At 38.6% G+C, this 27,861-nt stretch overlaps 3 protein-coding genes across 4 annotated transcripts in view; 2 read left to right on the forward strand and 1 right to left on the reverse strand.

Annotated features, from left to right (window-relative positions):
• Nucleotides 1-552: 552 nt before the first annotated feature.
• Nucleotides 553-8,520, reverse strand: tgif1 (TGFB-induced factor homeobox 1). 2 transcript variants are annotated; one of them, XM_079862992.1, is made up of 3 exons: nucleotides 8,412-8,520; nucleotides 4,332-4,561; nucleotides 553-1,965 (listed from the first exon to the last, which is right to left on the reverse strand). In XM_079862992.1, the coding sequence occupies exons 2-3, from the start codon at nucleotides 4,548-4,550 to the stop codon at nucleotides 1,387-1,389; spliced, it is 798 nt and encodes a 265-aa protein (XP_079719118.1). In that variant the 5' UTR covers nucleotides 4,551-4,561; nucleotides 8,412-8,520; the 3' UTR covers nucleotides 553-1,386. The 2 variants fall into 2 exon arrangements, with proteins under 2 accessions (XP_079719118.1, XP_079719117.1); XM_079862991.1 differs by lacking the exon at nucleotides 8,412-8,520 and adding an exon at nucleotides 6,615-7,102.
• Nucleotides 8,521-9,606: 1,086 nt separating this feature from the next.
• Nucleotides 9,607-12,087, forward strand: otud1 (OTU deubiquitinase 1). Its single transcript, XM_079863208.1, has one exon. It carries the CDS (start codon nucleotides 10,270-10,272, stop codon nucleotides 11,572-11,574), a length of 1,305 nt encoding a protein of 434 aa, XP_079719334.1. The 5' UTR covers nucleotides 9,607-10,269; the 3' UTR covers nucleotides 11,575-12,087.
• Nucleotides 12,088-14,311: 2,224 nt separating this feature from the next.
• The window catches only part of kiaa1217 (KIAA1217 ortholog), a 128,810-nt gene continuing 115,260 nt past the window's right edge, over nucleotides 14,312-27,861 (forward strand). The window contains exon 1 of the mRNA XM_079863249.1: nucleotides 14,312-14,485. Within this exon, the coding sequence (XP_079719375.1) occupies nucleotides 14,413-14,485 (73 nt within the window). The 5' untranslated portion in view covers nucleotides 14,312-14,412. The remainder of the gene's footprint in view (nucleotides 14,486-27,861) is intronic.

The following is a 27,861-nucleotide window of genomic DNA, read 5'->3' on the forward strand; positions in this document are numbered from 1 at the left end:
GCCTGTAAGAACATGCCTTTAATATGTGCGAGATGTCAAGGTAGGGCAGAGTTGGATTGGTATAAATCACGTTCGGATGCTGGCTTCCGCTTTATGAAAGCAATCTACATTTTCTGTCTGACCTTACACGTTATTTCATTTTTCAAACACTACTGGAAAGAAATGTCATCTGAAGGCTAATCTTTCCCATGATCCCATGATTAAAAAAAAAACAAAAAAAAAACAGCCTTGATAAGAAGAACCTTTCCATTTTCCCACTGCAAACACTTATCGAACAATGTAGTTAAAAATAAGCAGAAGAAAGAAGATTAATTTTGTAGAAAACAAAACTTTATTTAAACACCGTGTGACCCCTATTTGCCACATACATTGCACAGTAAGGAGGAGAAGTCACATCATTGGGCATCATGTCACATTGGCTACTGAAAATGCACTGGTCTAAGGTCCCAAAACCTTGAAATCAACATATTTGGTGACATAAAACCATTCTTTCTTTTTATCCTCTGAAAGTGGTCTCAACTTAATAAACAAAAACAAAACTAAAAAGAAAAAAAAAAAAAAAATTAATACAATTCATGTAGTGTTCATTCTTCCAGCTCACTTGTCCAAGGTGTGTATTTGTGTGTGTGTGTGTGTGTGTGTGTGTGTGTGTGTGTGTGTGTGTAGGGGTGGTGTGGGGAGCATGTGGGCACATTCACTGGCCGTTTCTACACTGAGTATTCAGAGGAAACCTCAGACTATAGTTCTGCTACATCTGAATATCCCTCAAGAGTAATGAAAGGAAAAAGAGAAACATACTAACGACAGCATCTGTAATTTTACAACGAAAAAAAAAAAAACAATACAAAAAACTGAACATCTATGAGACACAGAATGACCTGGTGCAGTAGTGATTAGAGTCTGTTGGAGAGAAAGCTAGAGTTGATAAGATACTGAGATGACCTGCCATTTTGTGCAAAAAAAACGAGGCAGAATATCAGACGTGTTCTCTAAAAATGAGGCAAAAATCGACAATCATAGAGCCGAATCTCTGAAAACGAGAAAGAAAGACTCATGAGGAATGGGAGAAGAGCTCGTCTTCTTGTAAAGAAGGAAAGACAGGAAGTCGTATTACTGTGTTTGGTTTTGGTCCCCTGTGTACAAAATGAAAAGATACATATTTATTTACATAGAAATGGAATACAAAAAAAAGAACCGACTGCCAAGGCACCTTGAAATGCTTTACATAAAGGAATCCTCATCAATTTGATTTACATTTACCAAAAATAGAAATGATCAGGCCATGCTTGTTTGCTTTCTGTTGCTCAGTCAAGTTTTTTGGGAGGGGCGGGGCAAGAAACAAACATCGATGAAGCTTTTTCATTCATCCATCCGTGTTTTCTGTCTTCAGGCGAGGAGCTGTTTGGCCTGCAGCTCCATTTCTGCGGCCCTCTTCAGCGCCACGTCAACCAGCAACTGGAAGCCGCTGAAGTCCTGGGTGAGATCGGGCGGGGTGGGCGGCGGGGTGTTGAACAGGCCGCTCTGGGGGCTGACGTTACCCTCCCCTCGACACCCGAACAGGCCGGCCACGTCTGTGAGCGGCAGCTCCGTGGCTCCCTCCACGCCGAGGCGCGTTGTCGAGCCGATGCCTTGCGTGCCCGTGGTGATGGTGGTGTGGCAGATGACGGAGGGTCTGGGTAAGACGGGTCCGGGCGAGGGGGGTGTTTTTGGGGACAGGGCTTTTTTGGGGTAACCGTTAGAAGTGGGCGTGTTGCTGGTCGAGTGAGGCGAGCCGGGCTCGTAGCTGTTGCGGTCCTCTCCGTTGGCGAGCAGACCGTGTTTCGGGGACTGGGAGTTGTCGCTGAGCATCTCGCCAGATCCCTTGCTGCCCCGCCGCGAGATGGTGAACTGGTTGGGGTCCTTGCCGTCTTTCCGGAGCATCTCAGGAAGGAGTCGTCGCCGGGCGTTTATAAACCAGTTGCACACCTGTGCAGAGAAGAGCAGATTATGATGCATCAAAATGCTAATTCTTAAATGCAGATGCGATCACATATTGAAATCACAAGCACAATCACAAATTGTCTTACCATACTGTATTAAAAATGTAGATCCTGTTATCAGTATTTTTATGTCCTGCAATCCAATAATGAAGTAGTAGATCATTTAATATGTACTTTTTTAAGTTTATATTAAATAAGAAACTAAACTTAAAGCATTATAATAAAAAATATATAATTAAGCAACTTAATATTGTTAGTTTCTTACAGGATGAACAACCTCAAATTCTATCTCTAACTTCTACCACCTGTTATTTTTCTTTCAAAGTTCAAAGCCTATAGTCCTATAAAACCTTTTGTTTTGTTCATTTTGTTTGCACGCTGTCTTGCTCAAGTTTAAAATGGAAATTCATGAGGCTGTATTGAGTTAACATGTGACGGATCTCTGCCTCTATTTTTGTTTTTCCTCTTTTAAAAAGCTGAGTTGGCAGTTGAAAGCAGGAAGCTCTTGGCGGTGAGGATTCCTTTCAATCACCTAAGTAACAGTTCACCTTTATCCCTCAGATTGGGCTCTTTGTTGGGCCTAAGGGCTTTAGGCCTTAATCATGCTAATAGCGCTGTATCTTTCACGGCTCTGGCGAGTCTCACCTGAGGGGGTGCGAGATCTACTCTAATGCAAATCCAACATTTCAGGGTATAGAAAACACAAGTGACTTCGGTGTGCATCTCTACAAAAAGACCAATTACTTCGTTAGTAATGGCTGACTGTTAACACCTTTAGTTTATATCAACGATTGAACTCCTTTTTAGTCAATAATGCACCACAGGTAACTGATAATTTACATTGCAGATCTAAAATGAATCCTATTAAGCAAAGAACATGAAATCAATGTTAATTATGTGTGTGTGTATATATATATTTAAAAAAATTAAAAATATATAATTTAATAATTGTAAATAATTATATATAGAGAGAGCTGTTTCAGAGCTGTTTTGACTTTTACAATTCTATTCTGGCCTACTTTCCCAATACACACATTATGCCATAATGAAATAACTTGAGTTCTAACTTTTCTTTCTCGGTATCTAAAGGGGCCGTTTTCAAAATGCAGTCCTCAGTATGGTAATGCTCCTGTATTGTCTTCCAGTGAGTCTCTTCAGAAGAGAAGCCTCTTTGGCTCTCTGGGTAATGGGGCTGTATTGTGTATCCAACGGTCCGCCTGAGCCTGGTAGTCTTCACTATGTTAATGTGTGTGTATTGTGTCTCCCTATTGTTAGTGAGACAGCTGGCTGAGCGCAGGGGAAATTCCTGGCCCAGTGTCTGAGCAAGTCTCTCTCTCCCTCTCTCTCCCTCTCTTTCTCTCTATGTGGCTACATCTCAGATGACTCAAAAACAGTTATTCACTCATCTGTCCGCAGGAATTCTCTCCATTGACTGCATTCACAGGAAGTGTTGTTTATATGACGCTAAAACTCAGCGGGGACAGAACGTGTGATCTTAAATGCAATAGCGCTAGCGAAAAGAGCTGACTTTTTCTTTCTCTGACGTATTTCTTTTGGCTCTCTTCTATTTATGACATTGAACCTTTCAGTTTCCTTCACACAATGTCAGTTGAACTAGACATTGATGACAGTTAACTGCTCTCCAGTGAAGCATATAAATATATTACTGATCAACAAAGCAGAAAACTGAAAAATTCCCCTTCGCATTCTTGACAGAAACAAGCAGTCGTGAGAAACTTCAGACCTTGTCTGAAGCATTAACTTCAGAAACTGCTTTGAGTCATTCAAATGTATTTTTATTCAGAGTTCCCAAACCTTTTGGCCAATGAATTTACATGACTTTCCAGTCAATTTGTTATGTGTCATATTGTTTAATCTATTTGATATACAGTATTTTAGATGTTGCAATCACTATGAACAATTTCTAAACAATCAAATAGTTCACAACAAACTAAAACTAGTAAAAATGTATACAACATAATTTTGTGTGACTTTTCCAGGCTTGAAAACAGTGTTGTTAACTAAAACTATTAAAGTTGTTTTTGGTAATAAAAAAAAAAAGCTTTAATAAAATAAAATAAAAATATTAGATGAAAAAAAAACTGAAATTTTGCCTTAAAAAATAAAAAATAAAGCTAATTGGAAATATTATTAAATGCTACATTAATATATAAAATAATACTGCTTGGAAAACACATTTTTAACATTCCCTGATATTCCAGTTTTTCATTACCATGGGAACTTTGATTATTCTTAAAGCTGTATTACATGCAGTTGTTCCCTTGTTTGTTTGGTTTTTTTTTTTAGTTCTGTGCTAGGGCACATATACACACTTCTATAGATGTTCAGTACCTGTAGTGTGGAGAGATGGGTCTGCTTGGACAGCAGGGCTTTTTCCTGCTCTGATGGATAAGCATTGTAGCGGTGTTGGTAGAGCCAGTCCCGGAGTATCTGTACTGACTCTTTGGGCAAGTTTCCTCTCCTCTTCCTCTTCCCTGACCCTCCTCCATTTGAAGAGAGGTCAAGAGGCACATCCAAACTGTCCTCGTCGTCCGTCTCGCTACCGGACATCGCCAACACACCTGTAGGCATACGAGACAAGAAATACACCACTTAAAAATGATTAAGTTTACAACATTATTCTTTCTTTCTATACAAAAAAAAGGCTTCGAGAACCAGGAAAAGTATTAAGTGAAGTTGATGTATGAGCAATGTGTTTTTACCAGTCAATAAGTGTGATTCAGGGAATTGGAATCAGTGTGTACCCATGTGTGTGAAGGAAGACAAAAGACACCCAGTCAAACATCAACCCCCCAACCCCTGCAAAGGACTCTCCTCCTCCCCCTATCTTACACACACAGTCTCTCCCCTCCAAAATGCCAACTGCAAAACACTACACGACAGCGCCTGGCCGTCTGTATGCATGTATAAGCGTGTGTCTGTGAGAGAGAGAGAGTGTGTGTGGCAGCTGATGTGTCACATCCCTGCTGTCAAGCAAAGCCATGTGATTCATGGATGAAGTGGATGCATCACAGACTCTGGGTGTCATTGTGCACTTCCGAGCACTGTAAATACACTCACAAAAACTAGAAAAACTTTGGATAAACATACTGTTTTGTTTTAAAACTCACTTAAAGGGCCAGTTCACCTAAAAACTAAAATTCTGTCAATATTTTCTTGCCCTCAAACATGTAGGATTTTCTTCTATGGAACACAAAGGCAGATTGACAGCATCAATCACTACGTACTTTAATTGTATGAAAAAAGAAAATAAAGTGAATCATGACTGAGTCTCATTCTGCCAAACAAATCCTTCTCTGGAAAGAAAGTAATGCGGGGGTTTGGAATAACATGAGGGTGAGTAAAAGATGACAGAGTTATGATTTTGGTCTGACTATCTATTTAAGTGCTGATATTACAACTTTTCCTGTTTATGATGATGACTTAACTATCATTACCACTTGATCCCAAGTATCATAAACCGGTTAGTTTGTCAATAAGACGTTTCACAGAGTGCTGAAGGGGACTTTTAGTTCATGAGCACTCAGCAAGTGAAAGAAAACTTTCCCCAACTTCAGCTCGAGTGTGAGCGTGGGACTTCAACTAAAAACGAAACGAGTTAAATCACGTACACGTTTATCTTTGATGTTGTGTGAGAAAACGATTGAACATGTAAAGAGGAGTAATAAGAAGTAACTTTGTCGTCGGCCTACATGAGGAGGAGGAGGGGGAGGGGAACCTGTTGCAAATCTCAAGACCGAACAAAAGAATGTCGTTTGTGGGACATTTCAAACTCTGTTTTTTCGACTTTTTACTAGATTAAAACGTGTGAAATCACGCCAGGTGACAGATAAAAGGCTGACACGACTCTGTACGCGGTTATACGTCATAATATATGAGAAATATTAACTTAATAACAGAAAATAGCTCGGGCTCTATTGTGTGCTGTGAGAGACACGAGGTCGGAGGGAATGTGAAAGCGTCGCCTCGAGGAAGCGGCGCGAAATACACAAACTTCACAAAAGGAGGTCAGCATTTATTGTTGCACATTTTACACCGCGACAAAATGTTCAGATGCTAAGAAAGCAACAAAGTAGTCGTCCAAAAAATAAAATAAATAAAATAAAATAAAAACTTGGAAAGTTTCCCTCATTTTCCCAACAAAACTTGAGTCAGTGTTATGAGAAACTCTGAGCGCGTGAACGTTTTTCCCCAAGCCAATAAGTTCAACTATTAACACGAAGACATTTACACACTTAAACATGCACGACAAAACCCTTAAAATAGTAACCTTTAAGACTATTTAAAGTTATAGTTATAGATTGGCTCGTGGAACAACACTTTAAAACATCCAAAATACATGCAACTGTTATATAAGCATCTCTGTACAAATCAAAGCGTATATATTGCGAATAAAACCCATGCGTGTTAATAACGCGAAACGGCTCGTTGTGACAGCCCGCCAGCACATGGTGAGAAAAAGGCTGTTTTGTCTGCAGCGGAAAACAATAGCATGCGATGCCAGACATTTTCTGTTCAACCCTCATCGACAAGTTCTATCCATTTGTTACAATCACCGATAAAAATATAGAACATATATCGCCGCTATATCACCCATATCGAGAAGAAACATACCCTTTTTGGTCTTCATGTCCGTCAAAATTCCCCTTTTCACGTTGGCAACAAGGAGGTCGATTCTTCCTCGGTTTAATCACACACAACTGTAATATTCCAGATTGTTACGAAGTATCGAGAGAAATATTTCTTATTGTCGAGGAATCGCCGCGGAGCGCGTTTTTCATTTGTCGGAGACGCAACACATTGTCGGGTACCTGGGACAGGCTGCGCGTCTCATTCAGTGTGTTTGATGTGGAAACTGGGTGACAGCTATCTTTGACAGCTGCGTGACTCAACGCGGTTAGATCCTCCCCCTCCGAGGGCAAGAGGGAAAAATCTGACATCAGACACACAAAAAGGAGTAAAAGAGACCGAAAAAGAGCTTTTTGACAAACCCATTCGAATCTTAAAACGTGTTGAGATAGATCCTAGCGCGAGGGATGTGTTTGTGGAGACGTGTTTTGGACATTGAATTGGATCTAGTTCTTGCACGTTTCCCTTTAATGACTGCGGCAGAGACACAGGAAGCTGGTTTATTATGAATGTAGGTTAACATTACGAAGAGGCAGACACATGGCAGGGATATATTTGGGGCTGCTTTGCTTTCATCAGCATACTTCTGTTAGGCGCCCTACTCCAATACAGTATTTTTGGATGTGCGTTGTATTTTTCACTGAGATTTAAAAAATGGCAAAAATGTGTTGCTGCAGGATAGTGTTGATGTGTTATCAGGTGCAATGCGGCATTTATTTCAGGTGACAGATGTCCATGATGCTGTTGCAAGCTTGAGAGGATCTTGAGGAATATCCGGTTCTATTCATGATTCTTTTCGAACGTTTTAAAGCGCGGTTCTTATTAGCTGTATATAATGCCCTCAGCAATCTTAAATGATGATTTTATCAGAACATATAGAACACATTAGAAACCAGTTTAACAATTATTGCACAATATGTTTACCGTTTTTAATTGACTTCTCGGACTTTTTAGACGCGGCATGCATGCAACCCAGCAGTTAAAAATAACACAACTGTACGTATTTTTATAAGAAATTACTGATTACAATTAACAGTGCGCTTTTAATTTAATCTCACGAGTTTTTAGTAAAAACATAACATACAGTAACAGTTATTGAAAGTTTTGCAACAATAACTCGATGTTTAGTAAGTGAGTCAGAATAATAAAAGTGTTTTGATTCACTGTAAAGAACCAGCCACAAGAATCATTCGCCCGGGAACTGGAATACACTGGTCGTTGAATGTGCGCGATTCACTGAAAAGAACCGGCTCGTAATCGGTTCAGGAATCGCTGTAAGTGTTTTCAATTCATTAAAAGAACCGACTCAAAAGAGTCATTTGTTCGGGAATCGGCTACACCGGTTGCTTTATGTTACGCTGCTAATTAGTGGTTAAAACAAACAAACAAAAAAAACACTATCACAACATTTAGGAATGCTCGTTCGAAAACTTTTAACGAAAGGGTCATGAACCATTTTAAAAACGGGGTACTAATTCTAAGGGTTGCTCGGTTCTCTCATCACAGCTCCATTTGTAAGCCGCGCGTGATGCTTCCTGTTGGCGCAGCGCTGCGTGATACCCAGTTGACCGTTGGGATTAGATGGTTGTAAAGCAAGAATCGCTTGTTTCTTCAGCTGTCCTTGTGACGCGTCCCTAATTCAAATCACAGCAGTCTCAGAATTCTTAACGCTGATTATCTCTCTTGCGTATGGAGCCCGATGTTCATCTGTTGTTGTTCAGTTACAGTGCGCACGCACAGGTTAGACACGTTATTATGTACATACATGATTCAGACACAGACCTTTAAAACCAAGCGTATCTGCCTGTCAAAACACCGAGGCACATGGCGGTAAAGGCTGTATTTGGAGTCTGTAGATATGGGTCAGGTCGTTGACATTTCCATGCGAGGCGTGCCTGCGTCATACGTCTGGCTGGCCTTAATTCTCAATTTACTGCCGTTGATAAGAGCACAGGTTATTCTAGACTAGACGTAAACAATAGCCCATGTCTACAACAATCGGACGTAATCTTAACATCTTTGTTAATAATCGTCTTTGTTAAAGGAAACAAGAAGCTAGCCTAAAACTCGGTGAGGTAATGCCTTTATGCAGATTGGCTCTACTACAATGGATGTGAGAAGACGTGATGATGATTCACGATTTCTCATAAACCTGACACAGCTCTGGATTGTGTAACAGTCATCGCAGTCAAAAAAGGCGTGTTATTATCCGATAAACAGAGACCAATAGTTCCCCCTGGTGTTACATTGCGCAACTGCAGACGTGTTACTCCAAAAAGCGAAATAGAAGCATTTGATTGCCACCTATTGGTAAAAACATATGACTTCTCTTTTATATAAAATACCAATCCGACATATTTTGACATATAGCATATTCGATATATTACAATGATCTGTTTTACCCTCTGCTATTATGCTGACCTGTACACTATAGGCTATTAAATAGGCAGTGCATATAGTGATCTTTTTTAGGAGGTGTCGGAGGACATGAGCTATTCCTCTTTCAGTAACACAAGCATAAAGGGGCATGAGAACATAGTGGAACTATGCATGAAACTTATGTGGAAGCTATTTAAAACTTGTGTCGTTTTAACTTACCGTCAATTTAACCATGATCCGTTCAGTGACTTCTCAGTATACTATTCACCTTTAGATAGATAGATAGATAGATAGATAGATAGATAGATAGATAGATAGATAGATAGATAGATAGATAGGTAGGTAGGTAGGTAGATAGATAGATAGATAGATAGATAGATAGATAGATAGATAGATAGATAGATAGATAGATAGATAGATAGATAGATAGATAGATAGATAGATAGACTATAGAGCAGGTGCAGTAAAAGGGCTTTGAGTCTCTTTGCAGAATATGATGTCATGAGGGATGATGAGGTCATGAGTCAGAATATTCAGGAACCGTGATTAGGGAATTAGTTGTGTGAACAAAATGTTCACAATTCTGAAACTGCGTGTCAAATGGGAGTTCAAAGCCATATAAGGGAATACGAAAGATGAAAGCTACAACGAGCAAATTATCTGCATTAGGCTACTTTTATGGGGGGGAAACTTATTGGATTGAAGCTTCGGGTTGATGCCGTATCGACCTGACTGCATTTCCAAGAAAAGTCTGTAATATGCTTAAGGTGATTTATAGCCAACTCTTCTTGATTAAGTAGGACCAATGAAGTTTAGTGTGAGGCGGGACTTCCTCGCTGTTGAGAGGCAGTGTGGTCCTCTGAGCTGTTTGGGAACCCGCGGCCTCTTGGCAAACTGCACGCATTCCAATCTGGCGACGCCGCCCTGACGCGCGCTAGCGTAAACACGGACAGAAGCGAGAGAAACGCCGAGAGTCCCAGTGACACATCACATCTTTCGCATTCCCGCGGGGTGCAGGTCGTCTCCTCGGCCCGGGCGGAGTGTCAGAGACCCGGGGTCCGGTTACCATTGCTCGCGCTAAAATTAGGGTTGCTTTGGGGCTGACGCAAGACAACTCTGTAGCAGCGGGGAACGAGGATCCATGGAAACGCGCCCTACACATTCGCTGCTATTGATGACAGAGATTATTTTTGGACCGTGTTGTCATCATTCGGTAACAACGAGGCCTTAAGGCGCATTGTATAAAGGGAGGACGTTGAAAATGCACTTGTACAGCAGCGCGTTAACACACTACCCCGGCTCCTCTCGGAAAGTTTCCGTAACTCTCACCAGTGTCGGCAATAACGCAACAACGACAAGTTCGGGTTCTTTGGAGGTGGTCAGAAACGCCGTTAACGGAAGCGCCACAATAGCACACACGGGCTATTTGTCTGGAGGGGAACAGACTGAAGCGAACATGCCTGCTTTTTCATGTTATGAGGCCACCTCGATGAGGCCGGTTTTCTACACTTCCACCGCGGAGATTATCATCACGCGACCGGATGGTGTGGAGAGATCTGTGCCTATTCACATCGTGAAGGAGCCGCGCACAAACCATAGACCTCTGGAGACGCACTACAAACGGGTTTCCTACGCAGTTAACGGAGATAATCATCACCACTCTGATTCCGTCTTGGACCTAGATCCCAGAAGAGGCGTTTTTGAGGATGACAACGATGAGATGAGTGAGAAAAAATCAATTCTCTACGATAGGTTTTTTGATAATGACAGCTACAGAGTTTGTGAGAGAAGACGCGAGCCATGTTTACTAAGCGATGCCACGCCCTCCAGAACTGTTGAAACTGTGCAAAGACCCTCATCTGATTCATCTGAAGCTCTCCAAGACCCCAAAAGGCAGGAAAGCATCGAAGATGACAATCCGGTCTTTGAGCTGCGCATCCTTCAGGAGCCCACAGTGACACCCAACAAAAGTGACGTTGACAACAAGGTTACCCGTTACTTGGCCGAAGTGGAGAAACAAAACAAATACCTCCAGGACAGGCAGAAATACCGCTTTCACATCATCCCAGACGGGAACTGCCTGTACCGGGCCATTTCCAAGGCGGCTTATGGGGACCAGTCAAGGCACAAGGAGCTGAGAGAGCAAACCATGCACCACATCGCCGACCACCTGGAGGAGTTCAACCCCATCATCGAAGGAGACGTCGGGGAGTTTCTGATCAACGCGGCCCAGGACGGTGCATGGGCCGGCTATCCAGAGCTGTTGGCCATGAGTCAGATGCTGAATGTGAATATCTACTTGACCACTGGGGGTAGTGTGGAGAGCCCGACGGTATCAACCATGGTGCACTACCTGGGCGAAGATGACTTGTCTAAGCCGGCCATATGGTTGAGCTGGCTTAGTAACGGTCATTATGATGTGCTGCTGGACAGTTGTCAGCCCAACCCGGAGTATGACGACTGGTGCCGTCACACACAGGTGCAGCGCAAGAGGGACGAGGAGTTGGCCAAGTCCATGGCGGCGTCCCTTTCCAAAATGTACATTGAGCAGAACGGTCTGCACTGAAACTCAATCAGAGAATGTACCTGGGGATACTGTAACTCATTCTGATGTTTCCAAATGGATTGCACTTTGATTCCTCGCGTGATGAAATATTGCCTTAATTTATTACATTTCTATCTTTGTGTCTTCATTTTTCCATAAATGTGTTGAAGTGCTGTGCACAAGATGATTTGTGGTGCGAAATGTAAAATAAGGACTTTTGGGGTCTGAGTGAATGTTTCTTAGCCTTGATTGCATGTTTGTCTACAGAATTTTAAGTCTTGTATATATACTTTTTCTGTTTATTGTTTTGTAATCTGTTATGCAGAACTTTTCATCCACCTGAATGGAATATGTCGCACTTATACAAACATTTCCAGCAGTTCTTGTCAATGTTTATGCGTGTGTATATTTATTCCCCTGTAGTCCATTACCTGCACTGCTGTGTTATACACTAAACTGATGATTCTCTCATGTTCAAGTGCCTGAAATCTATTTTACAAATATGTATTTTTGAATAAATTCTTTTGAAACAATTTCAAAACTTGTTTATTTGTATCACACACACACACATACCCCCCCCCCCCCCCAAAAAAAAATCTCAATTTTTTTTTCATAATTTTCTCTCCCTTATGTTATTCAAACATGACAATAATTCTTCTGAGGAAGACAAAAAACGACCTTTCTGTCATTTTTCTATATCTTGTGTTGCACTGAAGAATGTCACACAGGTTTGGAACAACATGATGGTGAATAAATGATAACATGATGATATAAACACCCAGTCCTATCCCAATTAGGGGGTACAGGAAAATATTTAGATAAAAACAGTGTAAAGAAATGTAAAAATAAATAAATGAGTTTAAAATAAAATAGATTAAAATTAATAATAAAAATATTAAAGTAAATAAAAATAGATTAAAATACAACTTAGATAAAAATTAACAAATATTAGATTTAAAAATATATATATATATATTAATAAACAAAAAATAATAATATAAAATGAATCATAAAAGTTAAAATAATACACAGTGCAGTACTAAGTGAATATAATTTTTCCAAATATTTTTTACACATTTATAATATTTTTCACAGTGTAAATTTGGCCATTAAACATAAAACATTTATAGCTGCCTTTTACATTTTAGGATGAGTTTAAAGTTACAGGGACAGTGCACATTAATAAACATTTATGTAAATGTGCCAGTTTAGCCAACTTGGCTAATTTTCAACTGTTGTCCCTGGGCGAATGATCACATATATCTAAAAGATTGAAAACCACTGTCCAAATACATACTGAAAAATATGTATTTATTTTAGCAACAAGGAAAAGTTTGGACACACAAGCTTATAACATCTGTAAAAGTCTAAAGGAAATGTTCTTTGTTCCCAGAACATGGCTTTACATAAATGTTGACCTTTACAGACACATCTCCCAGATTGTGAAATAAAATGCTACAAATGTGGGATGAGAGGATAGCGTGATCTCATGTCTGTCTTGTGAGTGTATGTTCTCATGGACTACTCTGAAGACTGACCTCAGTGTGGTTATCTCTATTTAAAGTGGTTCCTCTAAGGGGTAGATGGGGGTCTTCGATGTTCTTTCCTTGAATAGACGGATCACTCTTTACTGCTGTAGACCTATGGAACAGCACAATCTAGTATTACAAACAGATAAAGCTTAGCTACTCATATATGACAAAAACACAGAGGCACTATTATAAAATAACCAAGTTCACATCATAATGATGTGGCTTAGACATCATAAAATAGTCCCGCAAAGTACAATATATTGAATATTATATTAATGATTTGATGATAAGTAGTATTTTATTATTTCAGTTAGCGTTTATTTTAAGATATTTTTTTATGGTTTGAGTTTTAGTTAACTATTATAACCCTGGTTCTACACAAGACTGTTGAGCAGATTTAAATATAACAAACAAACAAATAAAAGTACCGCACTTATAAGGTGCGAGTACAACTTTTACCCTTTTACGTGAAAGAATCACATCCTCCCCGTTCTTTCAGATTTACTATTTGGCATTCGAAATGAGCTCTTTCTGTCAAGAGATGTTGTGGTAGTTCCCGTGTCAGCCACTAGATGACAGTATAAGTCCGAACGCCAAGCGCTGTACGATCAAATACAATGCCTCAGAAATCATGCAGCTTTTTATGCAGCCCATAGTGCATCTTTTGGATCATGCGACAGGACACACGAATAAACCTCGAGGCTATGACACATGACACTGTGTATGTGTGAGATGGAGCTGTTTTCATAATAGTTCATGAAGTTGTCAATCAGCCCAACTAATCAAACCACTGACTCATTTTATGTCAATTAGGGCTCTAATAAAGCTTAACGAACTAAGCAAATGGTCATTTTGTGCATTCTGCATCCATACTGGACAAGGTCAAGCACTATGACATTTTGTAATATTAAACTTCCATGGTTATTTCTTATATAGGCTAATATAAGATTATCTATCATTTAGCCTATCCTATTGATTGACGAAGACACATTGTTTTAAATAAGTAGGAAAATATGCATAAAAATAAGATTTCCCAGCAAAATATCTCTAACTAAACAATCTACTTTAAATTGGAATGACGTAATTCTGCAGTCGTGTGGACTTTAAGTTCCTTATTTATTTATTTATTTATTTACTTTTTGGGCTGAAAACCCCCTCGCTTTCTCTCTCACCCTCCCTCGGAGTCTCTCCTCTCTCATGAAGGAGTTTGTGTCCTTTGGTCATACATTCATAGCGCATATACAGACTCAGACAGACGGAAGCGGGAAATAAGCGAAAGTTTTGCGGATATTTGGCCAGGGACGAGCAGTCTGGAGAGGTGCAGAAGATGTCCGGACACCGGGTTCAGTTCGCGGATCTTCCTTCAACCGGCGAGCGCAAAGGAAGCCCGAAAATTAGCAGTAAGATTTCGGAGTTTCTGTTTCCTCCGGCTATATATGCCTCAAAACCGAGTGTGCAGCCTACCTAGTATTTTTGGTGGGCATCGTAGACGCCGTGCTCACCCACAAATACTAATATATGGCCAAAAAGGCAGCCTAGGTAGGCAGCACACTCTGGTTTTGACGCACAGCCTCGGAGTTTGAAGTTAGAGAAGAGTTGGTTAAGCTCTGTCACTTTTTTATTTAAGGTTAGCCTCGAGGCAAACTGTAGAATGCTGCTATGAAATGAAAAATATTAAGGACAATACAATTCTGAATTATTTTAAAAAGAGGTCAAGTGGCACATTTTGCCCTTCGCATGTCAAGGTGAAACCCTGGGGAATATGTAGGCTAAATGATGTACAATAAAATATAAGCATATTTTGCATAGTCATTAATTCATAACCATTAATATTCAGAATATTTAAATGTAGTGATAATTTTAAATACTTTGTATTGAACTTCCTGTATTTGGAGGCAGAGTTCACTATTAGCTGGCACTATACCCCACAGCTAAAAGTTTCAGGGGAAACGCCTTATTATTAAAAAAAATACATGATTTATTTACTTTTTAGTTATAGGTTGCTTAAGGGGGCAACACAACTTACCCACTGACACATCTTACCCCACTCTTCCCTGCTGATTTTGATCTTTGCTGATGTAGCCTACACGCTTCCACCAAAAGCAGTGGCTTTCTGCTGAATGAAGCTTATCAGAAAACTTGAACAAAAACAGCGGTTTCATATCTCGTCTCATAACCTTTAAAACCCTGAGTGAACATTTTAGTTATTCTTGCTTGTGTTGCTACATTTTCTGCTGTTAATTTCTGCTCCAATGCAAGACATTTGACATTATAGCTGGGAGAAAACAACCTTGCCATGTATGCATAAAAATGCTATTCTTGGTTAAATGTCATGACTAAAGTATACTAGTCAAACAAATGGGATTCCTTTCATAACAATCCCAAAAGGATCCTCAAATAATCAACTTAAACTTATATGGTTCATTTCATAGAACTTAATTTCATCCATTTGGAACATATTTAGTTTTTAGCTGATTCCTGTTTGATCCTATTCAATTGGTTCTAAATTATGATAGAGATTCCATTAGCAATGTTTAAGGATGAGTACATTCCTTTAGGAATCCTCTTAGAGAGAAACATGCATTTTAGGTTACTGGATATTGATTTAGTCATTGTATTTATGATATTGTGTGCAAAAATGTCAGGAATTGAGTGCATTGCATTAACTCAAACTATCCAATAGTGACCTGGAGAAACTCTGTCATTGTGCTCTGTCTGTTATTTGCTTCATGGCTATTTTAATCAGAACATGTGAAATGACTTTGAATGGCTTTGGTGAGTCCTTTACTCTACATTTGAGTGCCTTCTGGACTATCAGAAGTGACGACAGAAGAGTGATATAAGAAAAGAGCAATATAACAGCCAGAGAGCTGCAATATTAAAAAAGTCTTGCTCATTCTCTCGCTTTCACTTTCTCCGCAAACCAGAGAAAAAAAATCCCCCCACCACCCAGCTGATAAGTAACAGACTATTCAAGACTACTGAAGGTCTGCAAGCTCCACTTGGTGAAATCCAGAGTGTCGTAAGGTTTCACTGTTTGGATCCCTTCCATTGATACACAATCTTAAGGACAGGAAGTGTTTCTGCAGTGCCACGGAAGTGAATGAAGTGGGTAATTGAAGGTTTTGAGCCTTTTAGACGCTGAAGTGAACTTTAGATTTAAGTCTTAAATTATGTACGTATAAAAATTAAAATGTTATTATTGTCAGAAATGGAATGCTAACGTTGCTAAATGCTAATGTAGCTAAAAAGCTAAAAAAAATTAGGCATGTTCGAGGGAAATTTATGGTGTTGCCGCTAGCTTTAGCATGGTTGCTAACCTGCACTATATGGCCTTCCTACCTTCATTCCAATTATTATTCCATCAAAAAACACACAATGTGTGGTGACGCTAAACTTCTAACTCAACCCATGTTTCAGTATTCGCCATGTCCACTAGTCCACTATACTACATTTTTTTGGACCTCATAACCCCTTTCCTTGTTTTTATTTATTTTTTACTTTATTTTGACCTTGCAATTTTTTTATCAAAATGTCATAACTCAATTCCTTGCGGTGAAACAGATTTCTCCAATCATTTAAGTCCACTTAAATCCTGCCCCTTTCTTACAATGGACCTCAAGCTTGCATTCAGATCTGCTTCCATCCAGTCAACAACCAGTGGATAAAACCATGTTCCCTGCCATTATTTTATTTTTCAGTTGCTACTGAAAGAAATCTGTTGCACACTTACAAGTACATCATCCAAGTACTTGTAGTGTACATTTGTCTTGTATGCAAAATGGGACAAACCTTTTCTTTTATATAACCTTTTTGTTCTCAAACAGCAAAAATAACTATCTGAGCCTTCTAGAAGTACCATGTTTGGTTCAGTAAAGCCAAGGCTTATAACTTTGAGGTGAAGTTATGTATTAGAAAACTGTGATATGAAGTTTTACAGCATTGTGTCTTACTTCAGGTTTGTACTTGTCATGGCTGGATATGCAGACTCAGAGAGCATTGCTTAATCTGGAAAATTTTTAAGATTTAGCTGTATGAAAATGGGCTGGGATGTCTAGCAATGTCCTTGGTCTCGCTCTGTTTTCTGAGAGTCGTTGCGTATCTTCGTCTGTTCAGAGATCAATGAGAGAGTGTGAAATAAAGAGTAAAGCTTATATGTTAGATTTATTCAGTTATTCCAGTAATATAGCATTTTGCCAAGTCTTTTATCCCTTAAAACTCATCTTTGATAATCAAAATGACATATTTAAAAGTTTCTTCCTGTGAAAATGACTTATTCATGCCTTGAAATAGCGTGAATTTAACTCTATACCCTAGCTTCTTTTAGTCCCCGCCTCCACTCAATCGCACCAGTTCGGACTACCTGAAACTGATTCAGAAGTAGTGTTGTCAAAAGTTCCAACTTGGTACTGAAATTTAAAAAATGTGACGACACCATTATTTCCCTCTAGCATTTTGAGCGCAGGTGAACAGATTCTTAAACACCTCTGATTGGCCATTGCGTTCAGGCGCTTAACATATATGTCTGTGATTGGCTACAATGATCAACGCTTCAAAAACATGTTGAACATGTTTGAAATGCTGGTATCATCACATTTTTCAAATCTCAGTACGGGGGTGCTGTGTTAGGCACCCTCAAACGAAAGCAGGAGGACACTCAGTTGATACTGTAATAATATCATAATGACAAAACAGATTTGGTAAACACTGACGCTCTAGTATTTGCGCTCTAGAGAATATCAAATGTTTCTATTTACTACGTGTTTTTGCAGCGTTGAGCGATGTAACCAATCACAGACATGCATTTTTGAGACTGTCTTTGGTACAGTGCAGTTTTAAGGAGAAAATACTCAGCAATGGTGTTGACTGATTAATTTGCTCACGGTTTTCCTAAAGCATATTAAAAACAGCACACAAGATAAACAACATTAAAAACTTGATTTTCACCACAGGGGGTCTTTAAAATCCATGGAGTCTGGTTAAAGAAAAAGCATTCATCATAAAATAAGCTAGAAAAGCACTATTAATAAGAAATCAAAGACAGCTGACGTCAATCAACTCATCAAAGAGAGTCCAACGCGCTTTTGACTTATCCAAATGGCTTCTAAATCTATTTTAAGGTGGTGGTTTGTGATTGGCTGATTGGTCATGACAGATACGCCGAAGGGTCTGAGGATCCTGTTCATGTAAATCTCTAATTGGATGCAGATGTCACGCATGGCCATATGATGCTCTCCTCAGCGAGGCTTTGAAGTGACTCTGGACTCGAACTACTTGAGGACTGGGTTTAATTTTCTGGCTCATCAGTTAAACCCAATACACAGAGAGAGAGAGAGGCCCTAGAGGAATGCATGTGTGCATGTGTATGAGTGTGAAAGGGAGAAATGCAAGCTCAGGTACAGACACACATCCCTGGATGACAGGGCAGAAAATGCTGAATCTCCATGGTTACAGGGCAGTTGACACACCACGTGAGAGTCGACACAGTGGAGAACTGCCAGACCTGACAAATCCCTCTGAGTGGCATTAGCTCAGCACATGCAAGTGTGTATGTGCGTTCTCTACTATAGTCAATGCATGTCAAACACAAGTGCTGATTAGGACAGAAGGAGGGATTGAGAGAGAGACGAAAGGCAGAAAAAGGAACAGACATAGCTACAGGGAGAAGACAACATTCAGAACTGTAGAATAGCACAGGCAGAACAACTTTAATGGGAAGTAAATGGGGATATTTGCTTTAGTTAAAGGGATAGTTCATTATTACTGTCATTAAGTGCTCACCCTCATGTTGTTCCAATTCCAAACCCGTAAGACTTTCGTTCATCTTCGGAACACAAATGAAGATATTTTTGAAGAAATCTGAGAGCTTTCTGTCCCTATGCAACTGACACTTTGGGTGCTTCAAAAAGTTCATAAAGAGATCGTAAAACTAATCCATATGAATTGAGCGGTTTAGTCCTACATTTTCCGAAGAGAATCGATTGCTTTATGATGAAGAGATTTATTTTAGGCTTTTATTCACATATAAACATTGATCAGTAAACATAAACAGTCAATGGATGGATGGATAGATAGATAGATAGATAGATAGATAGATAGATAGATAGATAGATAGATAGATAGATAGATAGATAGATAGATAGATAGATAGATAGATAGATAGATATGTAGATGACAGCAACATGAGCTGTGAGCACAACATCTGAGCAATAACATTTTCATCTAAGTTGGGTTTCTAGTTGGATTAGTGTAGGCATGACAGCAACTTAGAGAGTCCCAGACTTATACACAACTGTTGACCTGAATCTCCAGGGTCATGCTGTGGGATGCCACCCATATTTAGATGCTGATAAAGCTACAGTTACTGGACGGTATCGGGTTTCTCCAAACGGAAGTAGGGAGAGAACTCCAAACCTACCGTCCCACTGTCTAAACACCCCCTTTTTCCATCCCTTCCCGTCCTCCTTCTTTCTATCACTGCCTCCATTCGAGGACAGCTAATATATCACATAGAGTTCACCATGAAACTTAAGAAGGCGTTCAAATCTCCAGCGATCACAGAGTAAAGGATGCCGACAGCAGATTACCTCATTCTTTTTAACAAGTCTCCCCACTTTAGTTTTGCCCACACTGGGAACTTTGCACAAGTTGCTATATTACAGATAGCAACCTAAAATTGAAGACACTTTTCATCGTCCCGTATACTTACAAGAAGGGATTTTCAACTGGTGGTTCATGAAAGTACTGCAGAAGGTCCATGAACTGATATGTAAAATATATAGTAATTTTTTTAATTATGTTCTTCAGTTATTTTAATATACTTATTATTTAATTAATTAAAAGAAACAACCTCATGTTTTCATCTTTGGTTGAATCGGCTACAATAAAGAAGAAGTAACTGGATAAAAATCTGAGACTAGATGAAGCATAACTGGGTCAATGACATTTGAGTGTCAAATGTGGACATGCAGTGGGCTTAAACAGCTCACACTTTTACAGCAGATTTAGTTCTCAAACAACTGACAGTCGTGACCTAAATATGATTTTCATTTATAATAACAAATCCTAAAATACGGCATTAGTAACTTACTTTTCGTGCCATCAGTCATGTGTGCAATCAAGCTCAGAAGATCTCCCGTTCTTGGCTCATTTTGAGTCAGACTTGTGAATTCAGTGAATTGTTGACTGGAGACTCGCTCTGACCGGATCATTTGAATCAGTGAGTTGTTGACTCTAGAACAAATGCAGTCGGATCGATCCAAATCACTAAGAAATCGCTCAGTGCGATTTGCAAACCGATTTGACAGGTTAATTGAAAAGAATCAGCTCGTTCATGAATCGGACACCGCTGTCGTGTCTCTTAGCAAGTGATGATTTAAGTTCAAAATAATGAGGAAAGACATGTTTCTATACTTGAAAAATCTACTTAAGTAAACCTTCTGAAAACAAATAAACAATGACTGATAAAGACATTGATTGGCAAAGAGAGTAGAACAGGGCCAAAAATAAAATGTATAAGTGTAATGTTTGTTTGTATAGCCTACAGTGTGTTAGAGGTGATAAACCAGTCTGAGAGTGGTGTCTGATTGGCTCTACAGTGTGGGATCATGCCGTGTTAGAAACACTTTCACAGCATGGGCACCAACATTATCCACTTATTCATGGAGATAAGCCTCCAGTGAGTGTGTGTGGAGGACACTATGTTCTCTTTGAGAATCCAGACACTTGTTATGTCAATATCACCACCTAGCAGGGGATAAACCAGCCCACAGACCAAATCTAACCTTTCACCTTTCACACATGACCTCCGACTGTCACAAGAAACCAGATCGCCAAAATAACAACTACAAAAATCCTTACTGGTATTCACATTTGTCAGGTTTTCTTGCTGCTTGTTTTCCATGAATGTTTGTTCATAGCAGTTTTTATTTTTCAAAGTGGCAATATTTTATAAAGTGTGTTTTTTCTTTGATAAGTCGCTGAGATCGTCCCTGTATATCATGTTGGTTTTAATGAGATAGAGGGAATGGGAGGACAGATGTGAGGAGCTGGGTAATTGGGAAGATATTGAAAAAGAGAGAAGAAAATGGAAGAAAAGTTTAGTACATCTTAAGGTATATAGTTACCCAAAAATGAAAATTTGAGCATCATTTACTCATCTCCGCATGACATTCTTTCTCCTGTGGAACACAGAACGAGATATTTAGAAGAATGTTCATGCTGCTCTTTTTTTAAATTAAAAAAATCTGGAGTTTTTGTATTATTTGTATACTATGATTATTAAATATTTATATAATTCATATTAATATGTTAATTTTAGTTTTAGTAATTTTGATGACTATTTCTAAGCTTTAATTTATATTTAAGTAATTTAAATACTCCAGTTTTACCTTATTTTATTTCAATTAGTTGCCAATGCAACATTTCTCATTTTTGTTCAAGTTTTTATTTAATATTTGTATTTTATTTAATTAATAGTTAACAGTAAAGTTGTTTAATAGTAAAGTTTAATAGTTATAGTTATAAAAGTTCACGAATCAAGTCAAATGATGATGAGGAAGGCAGATTAAGAGGTTCAAAATAACAACAAGGTTTATTTAACAAGAGCAAACAATACGAGACAGAGTGCAAGGCACAAACAATACTGGACAACCAACAGAAACCCAAGAGTAACTTGAGTTCATTATCTCGTATACACAAGATAATGAACTCAATTAGCTGTGATGATGGTAAAAGTGGCGGGAAACTTCAACAAAGGAAACAGGAAACTGAAAAGAAACGAACTAAAAGTTCATGAAAATCAAACTATAACCATGACATATTTTAATAGTTAAATAGCTAATAGTGTTTTAATAGTTAAAGTAGTTTTAGTTAACAATAACTGTTTTACGCATGTGCAATTGAACATAGCAGAAGTGCATGAGCCATATGCCGAACAATTAAGGTGCTTTTTTATCCTTTAGCCCCTGCTTTCTATATGTTTTCATTGTATGAAAAATAGCAGCATGAACATTCTTCAAAATATAATTTGTTTTGTGTTCCACAGAAAAAATAAAGTCTTTTGTGTTTGGAACAAATGACAGAAGTTTGATTTTTGGCGAACTGTTGATTCAGAACACAAATTAACATCTTTTACCATAGACTGAAACTGAAACTTTGACTCTTTAAAAAGTCCATAAAGAGATCGTAAAACTAATCCATATGAATCGAGCGGTTTAGTCCAACATTTTCTGAAGAGACACGATTGCTTTATATGATGAACAGATTGAATTCATGCTTTCATTCACATATATACTTTCATCAATGCACACATCAGATATTGTAAACAGAAGCTCAAGCATGTTCGCTTGACGTGCGAGAACCAATGAGGTTCATTCTCGTGTTACGCAGCACGTTTGAGCTTCCTCAAGAACCAATGAGGTTCATTCTCGTGTTACGTGGCACGTTTGAGCTTCCTCAAGAACCAATGAGGTTCATTCTCGTGTTACGTGGCACGTTTCAGCTCCCGAAAGAGTTCTGATCTTGCGCGTCAAGCAGATTCGGTTGAGCTTATGTGTATATTCGCTGATCAATGTTTATATGGGAATAAAAGCCTAAATTAAATCTGTTCATCAAAGCGATCGAGTCTCTTCGGGAAATTTGGACTAGACCACTCAATTCATATGGATTAATTTTACAATCTCTTTGTGAACTTTTTGAAGTGTCAAAATGTCAGCCGCATAGACTGTCAATGGAGGGACAGAATGCTCTCAGATTTAGTACTGGTTTGGAACGACATAAATTGAGTTATTAATGACAGAATTTACATTTTTGGGTGAACTATCCCTTTAAGAACCCAGAAAAAACTTTGGAGGAGATACTTGTTGGGTTTCCTCTGTGTGAAATAATTGTATTCCCCAGACAACACTCGCAGCTGTTTTTGTGCAGATTTACTGCTCTGCTTGCAAGAGCTCTTAAGTTCCCCCATCTAAAATAACACCAGCACAGCAGCCTCTACGGCTCTACCTTGATGCAAATCACGAGCATTGTCTCAGGCAGTTAATTTCTGTTTCTTTCTTCTCATTCCTCTGGTCAGGAAGGTATGAATCACACTATGAAACGGTGAATGAGAGGTTTCTATTTCTCCCTCCTTTTTTGCTGACATGCCGAGACACTTCTCACGGTGAGAAGTTTAGTTTTACTTCCCCGACCACAGAAATTTCCCTTGAATTCTACAGCATTAACGACAGACTAAACATTCTTATAAAACTGAGGCTTGAGGGGAGTGTGAATAAGCACATGCTCACACGCTCACACACACATTGAGACCCATGGGCTGGGCAAATGCATAAATCAATGTAGCTGCAAACAGATTACACTGCAAACTAAACACTGCCATAATTCGAGAGTGGTTGCCAGGTTGTTTCTATGCTGTTGCTAAGGTGTTAAGAGTGTTTTAGCTTATTGTTATATGGTTGCTAACGTGCTCTAGGTGGTTGCTAGGTGTTACATCAGTAAAACCAAGCCCTAATTATATTCTGGTCTCTAGTTATGACAAGGAAACCTATGGAAGCTTGTTCTCGCCACGGAAGATAATTGCGGCTTTTTATCTCACAATTCTGACTTTTTTTTCTCACAATTCTGACTTTTTCTCTCGTAATTGCCAGTTTAGTCATAATAGTCAGAATGGCAAGTTATAAAGTCCAATTCTGAGGGAAAAAGACAATTCTGACTTTATAACACGCAATTGCGACTTTTTATCTTGCAATTCTGACTTTATTTCTCAGAATTGGGAGTTTATAACTTGCAATTCTGACTTTATAACACGCAATTGCAACTTATCTCGCAATTCTGACTTTAAAGTCAAATTGTGAAATATAAAGTGCACAATTACAAGAAACAAAGTATCACTTACGAAATAGTTACATTGTGAGATATGTTTACAGCTGTTGCAATTATGAGAAGAAAAAAGTCACAGTTACAAAAAATTAATTTGAAACTGCAAGTTAAGTCACATTGTGAAATCGAAAGTTGCAGTTATGAATAACAAAGTTGCAATTACAAAATATAGTCACATTGTGAGAGATACAGTCAAATTGTAAGATATGAAGTTACACTGGAAGATATAAAGTAACTCCATATGCTATAGGTCCCTCTTTAAACACAAAGTAATTTGGTGTGGTGTGGATTAGTTCATCTTTAATAATCTAATTTAATAAGGGCTTGATCCAATACACATCCATACAGTACCCACAAACTGTGTGCGTCTTACAAGAATGTGGCATTAAGGTTCCCATGTATTATTCAGAGGGTACCTGTAATAAGACCTGAGAGACAAGACTCCAGACTGCTTGGTGTAGCAGATGGCACCTATTTCTCTCAACACAAGCCACTTGTGAGATGAAAGAAGGCACACACACAATCATACACATCAAGCCTGCATGAATATGTCACTCTGTACCCGTCTGTATTTCACTTCTCTGTAAGATGTCAGGTCGCTCCAGCCATCCTGTCTGTTCTGACAGCTGAGGATATGAGATGACAGGCCAAAATTATGGTATGGGAAGAGAAATATGTGTGTTTTTCAGTGGTTCTCTGATACAGATGTGAATCTTTGACTTAAATTCTAGTATTAACAATTTATACATTAATTATGTAAACTAAATCACATCAACCCTGTAGTTCAAACAGCAGATCAGGGTGCTAGCAATGTTAAGGTAATGTGTTTGATGCAAGGACTATATATACATATATATAACTTGAGTGCAATTTAAGTGACATTTTAGTTCAATTAATATATATATATATATATATATATATATATATATATATATATATATATATATATATATATATATATAATGAAAAGATATTAAAATACGTTATGAATACCTTTATAATGCATTACACATAAAGGCTTTAAGTAAAGTGTTACCATTATTATTTACCCAAGTATAAATAATATTATAATTTACCCAAGTATATTATGTCACCATCATATCTGCACAGCTCAAGTATTATCTGTGTCTGATGACTTTTGGATGTGCATATACTTCTACACTGTGCGCAGAAAGCAGTGAACACTACATAGGAGGGATACTCATCAGTACCTCTTAGATAACACTTTGGGCTGCTGAGACTCATAGAAAGCTCTTGTAGTTTCTCTCTTGCGGACATGTAGATGCACAGACACTCAGCTGTTAAATAAATATGGAGAAAGGCAGCCAGCAGGGTGGGTCGGATTTTTACACATTCCTCTGGGGAACCAAATCTAGCCGCCGAGGTCTAACCACTAGATTTATTAGTTACATTCTGCACAATTCTCAACCCCAAATCCACTTTACAAGGGAGTTACACTCAGTCTGTCTGATTTTTATTCAGAAAATGCCATGAGAAAAAGTCTTCGCAAAGATCTCTAAACGTCGTTCTGGTGCCTGCCCAGTTTTTCCATTGACACTGGTGGAGAGTTTCAGACCACATGGCAGCTTGTGTTTGACCAGTGCAAGCACGTCTCTCTCACACAGAGAGGAAATGAATTAGTATAAAGAAATGGTCAGTCAGCTTTTTGGAAAGACTAATTTGTCAGTTTGTAATGACAAGCAATCTTTTTCTGCTTGGGTTTGTAGTTTATTATTGAAACAATTCCTTTTCACTTTCTGGGTGACCTTAATATGATTGATTTCGTCTACATAATCTCAACTCATATACCCACCCGACTCTAGGTGGTATAATAAAATAATTCATTTTTTCCGCATATGGGGCCACAACAATCAGACTTTAAAAAACTCTGAATCCTTCAGTGCTCCCGAATTAAATGGTATTATGGATTTTTATTTATAATCTACAGACCCGTAATCCGTAAGTGTATGATTTACATTATTTGAACAGACCTGCATGACAAATTTTTCTTTTAACTACTTTGTAAAAAGTACTGTATATCTAGTACAAAAGTGCTTGCTTAGTTAGTTAATTAGTTAGTTGGTTGGTTGGTTAGTTAGTTAGTTAGTGTTGTAGTGATGTATGTAAACATGAGGGGAAAGGACTCGGCACATGGATGTTACATGTTACATTTTTAACAATATAACAATATTTTTATGATTTAAAGATGAAGTTTACCCAAAAACTCTCATGACAACCCTCATGTCATTCCAAAACTTTGTTTGTTTTCATTTTTTTCTTATTGATAAATATATCATTCTTTTGAATCAGATATTTTCAGTGATTCTTTTGATCCAATTCACAAAATAAATCGTAATAATTCTTTCACAAATCGTACTGATCCGGTTCTCAAGTTGAACTCACTGATTCGGTCGCAGGTGTTAACAGCTCAGATTATCAATAAACTTAAATCAATAAAACAATTCAATGGCTTAATAAAATCTGTTCCTCACACAAAGCTAATGTCCTTTTGAAGCTTGACAGCCACAGTCCTCTTTTACTTTCATATATTGAAAAGAGCACCAGAATATTCTTCATAAATTCAAGTCATATGGGCTTGGAAAGACATGAGAGTGAGCAAATGACAGACTTTGGGGTAAACTATTCCTTTTAATGCGTAGCAACTCAGATAATAAATCACATTTCAGCATGATGGCAGCACACAGAAAGGTGAGCTGAACCTTGCATTAAGATATGCAAATCCTTGAGGTTTAGAACCTTTTTTTTTGTGTGTGTGTGTGTGTGTGTGTGTGTGTGTGTGTGGTGTGTGTGTGTGTGTGTGTGTGTGTGTGTGTGTGTGTGTGTGTGTGTGTGTGTGTGTGTGTGTGTGTGTGTGTGTGTGTGTGTGTGTGTGTGAATCCACGTTTATCATATATGTTTGTGCCATCATTATCAGCTTTTCTAATCCCATTTTGCCCAGACACTAAATCGCAGGTTGCCAGCATTGTAGACGAGGAAAACACTAGACTGCATTTATAAGACATTAATGAGCGAATTGCTTTGATGCCTTATTTGCAACACAATAAAATGCATGCATGTACACTCACACAAACAGACCAAAACAAATTCAGCAAGTCAGTGATGAGGTTTATTAAAAACATTTCTCAGAACCCTCAAGACTCTTGGCACAGGGTTCATTGTTATTTCATGAGGCTTTAAAAGAGGAGCTTCTTTTGGTTGTAATATTTGTCTGCAATTACACCCATGTGAATCTAAGGACGTTTGGGCCTGCGGGGTGTTTGGAGAGCAGAAGAGGGTGTCAGACCCACTGATGCCAGTGTGAACGCTCCATTACAAACCACGCAGTGCAGTTGTGTATCTGAAAATGCTGCTATCTAATACAAACATGTTTAACACACAGACACACAGCGACCTCTGACAAGGTGATATAGAGATGTAGCATAAATAAAATAGAAATGAGATTGCATTTGTGCTACAGAAGTGATTCATGAAATCAGTTTGTTCTTTCACACTGAATAATGTGTCAGAGATGTGGCCTGGTGGTTACTACACGTATGGACCTGTTGCACAGTGATGCAATCCGAGTTCACATCCTGCATTTGTCATTTCCAGATCTCATTCCCTCATTCTTTTAAATTAAAAAGAAAGCGTCTAGTTTGATCTCTAGTACAATGCATCTGATTCTTTTAAATTAAAAAGAAAGCATCTAGTTTGACCTTTACAATGCATCTGATTCTGTACAGATTTCCAGATTCAATTTGATTCTGATTCACAAGCTCTCGATTCAGTTATGATTTTGATTCTATTTGATTTGGGGAACTGATGCCTCGTCTTTTTGAAATGTTTGTTTAAAGATCCAGCTGGTAGGAACAATTGGCTTTGCTTTTGATTCATTAAA

Source organism: Squalius cephalus (genome assembly GCF_949319135.1).
Source record: "Squalius cephalus genome assembly, chromosome: 25".
NCBI lineage: Eukaryota > Metazoa > Chordata > Actinopteri > Cypriniformes > Leuciscidae > Squalius > Squalius cephalus.

Bases quoted from the DNA above. Each gene is read 5' to 3' on its own strand.
- tgif1 (XM_079862991.1), bottom strand. The intron at 1,966-4,331 runs GTACTGAACATC...TTCTCTGCACAG, and splicing joins CCCATCTCTCCACACTACAG to GTGTGCAACTGGTTTATAAA.
- otud1 (XM_079863208.1), top strand. From the start codon at position 10,270: ATGCACTTGTACAGCAGCGCGTTAACACACTACCCCGGCTCCTCTCGG.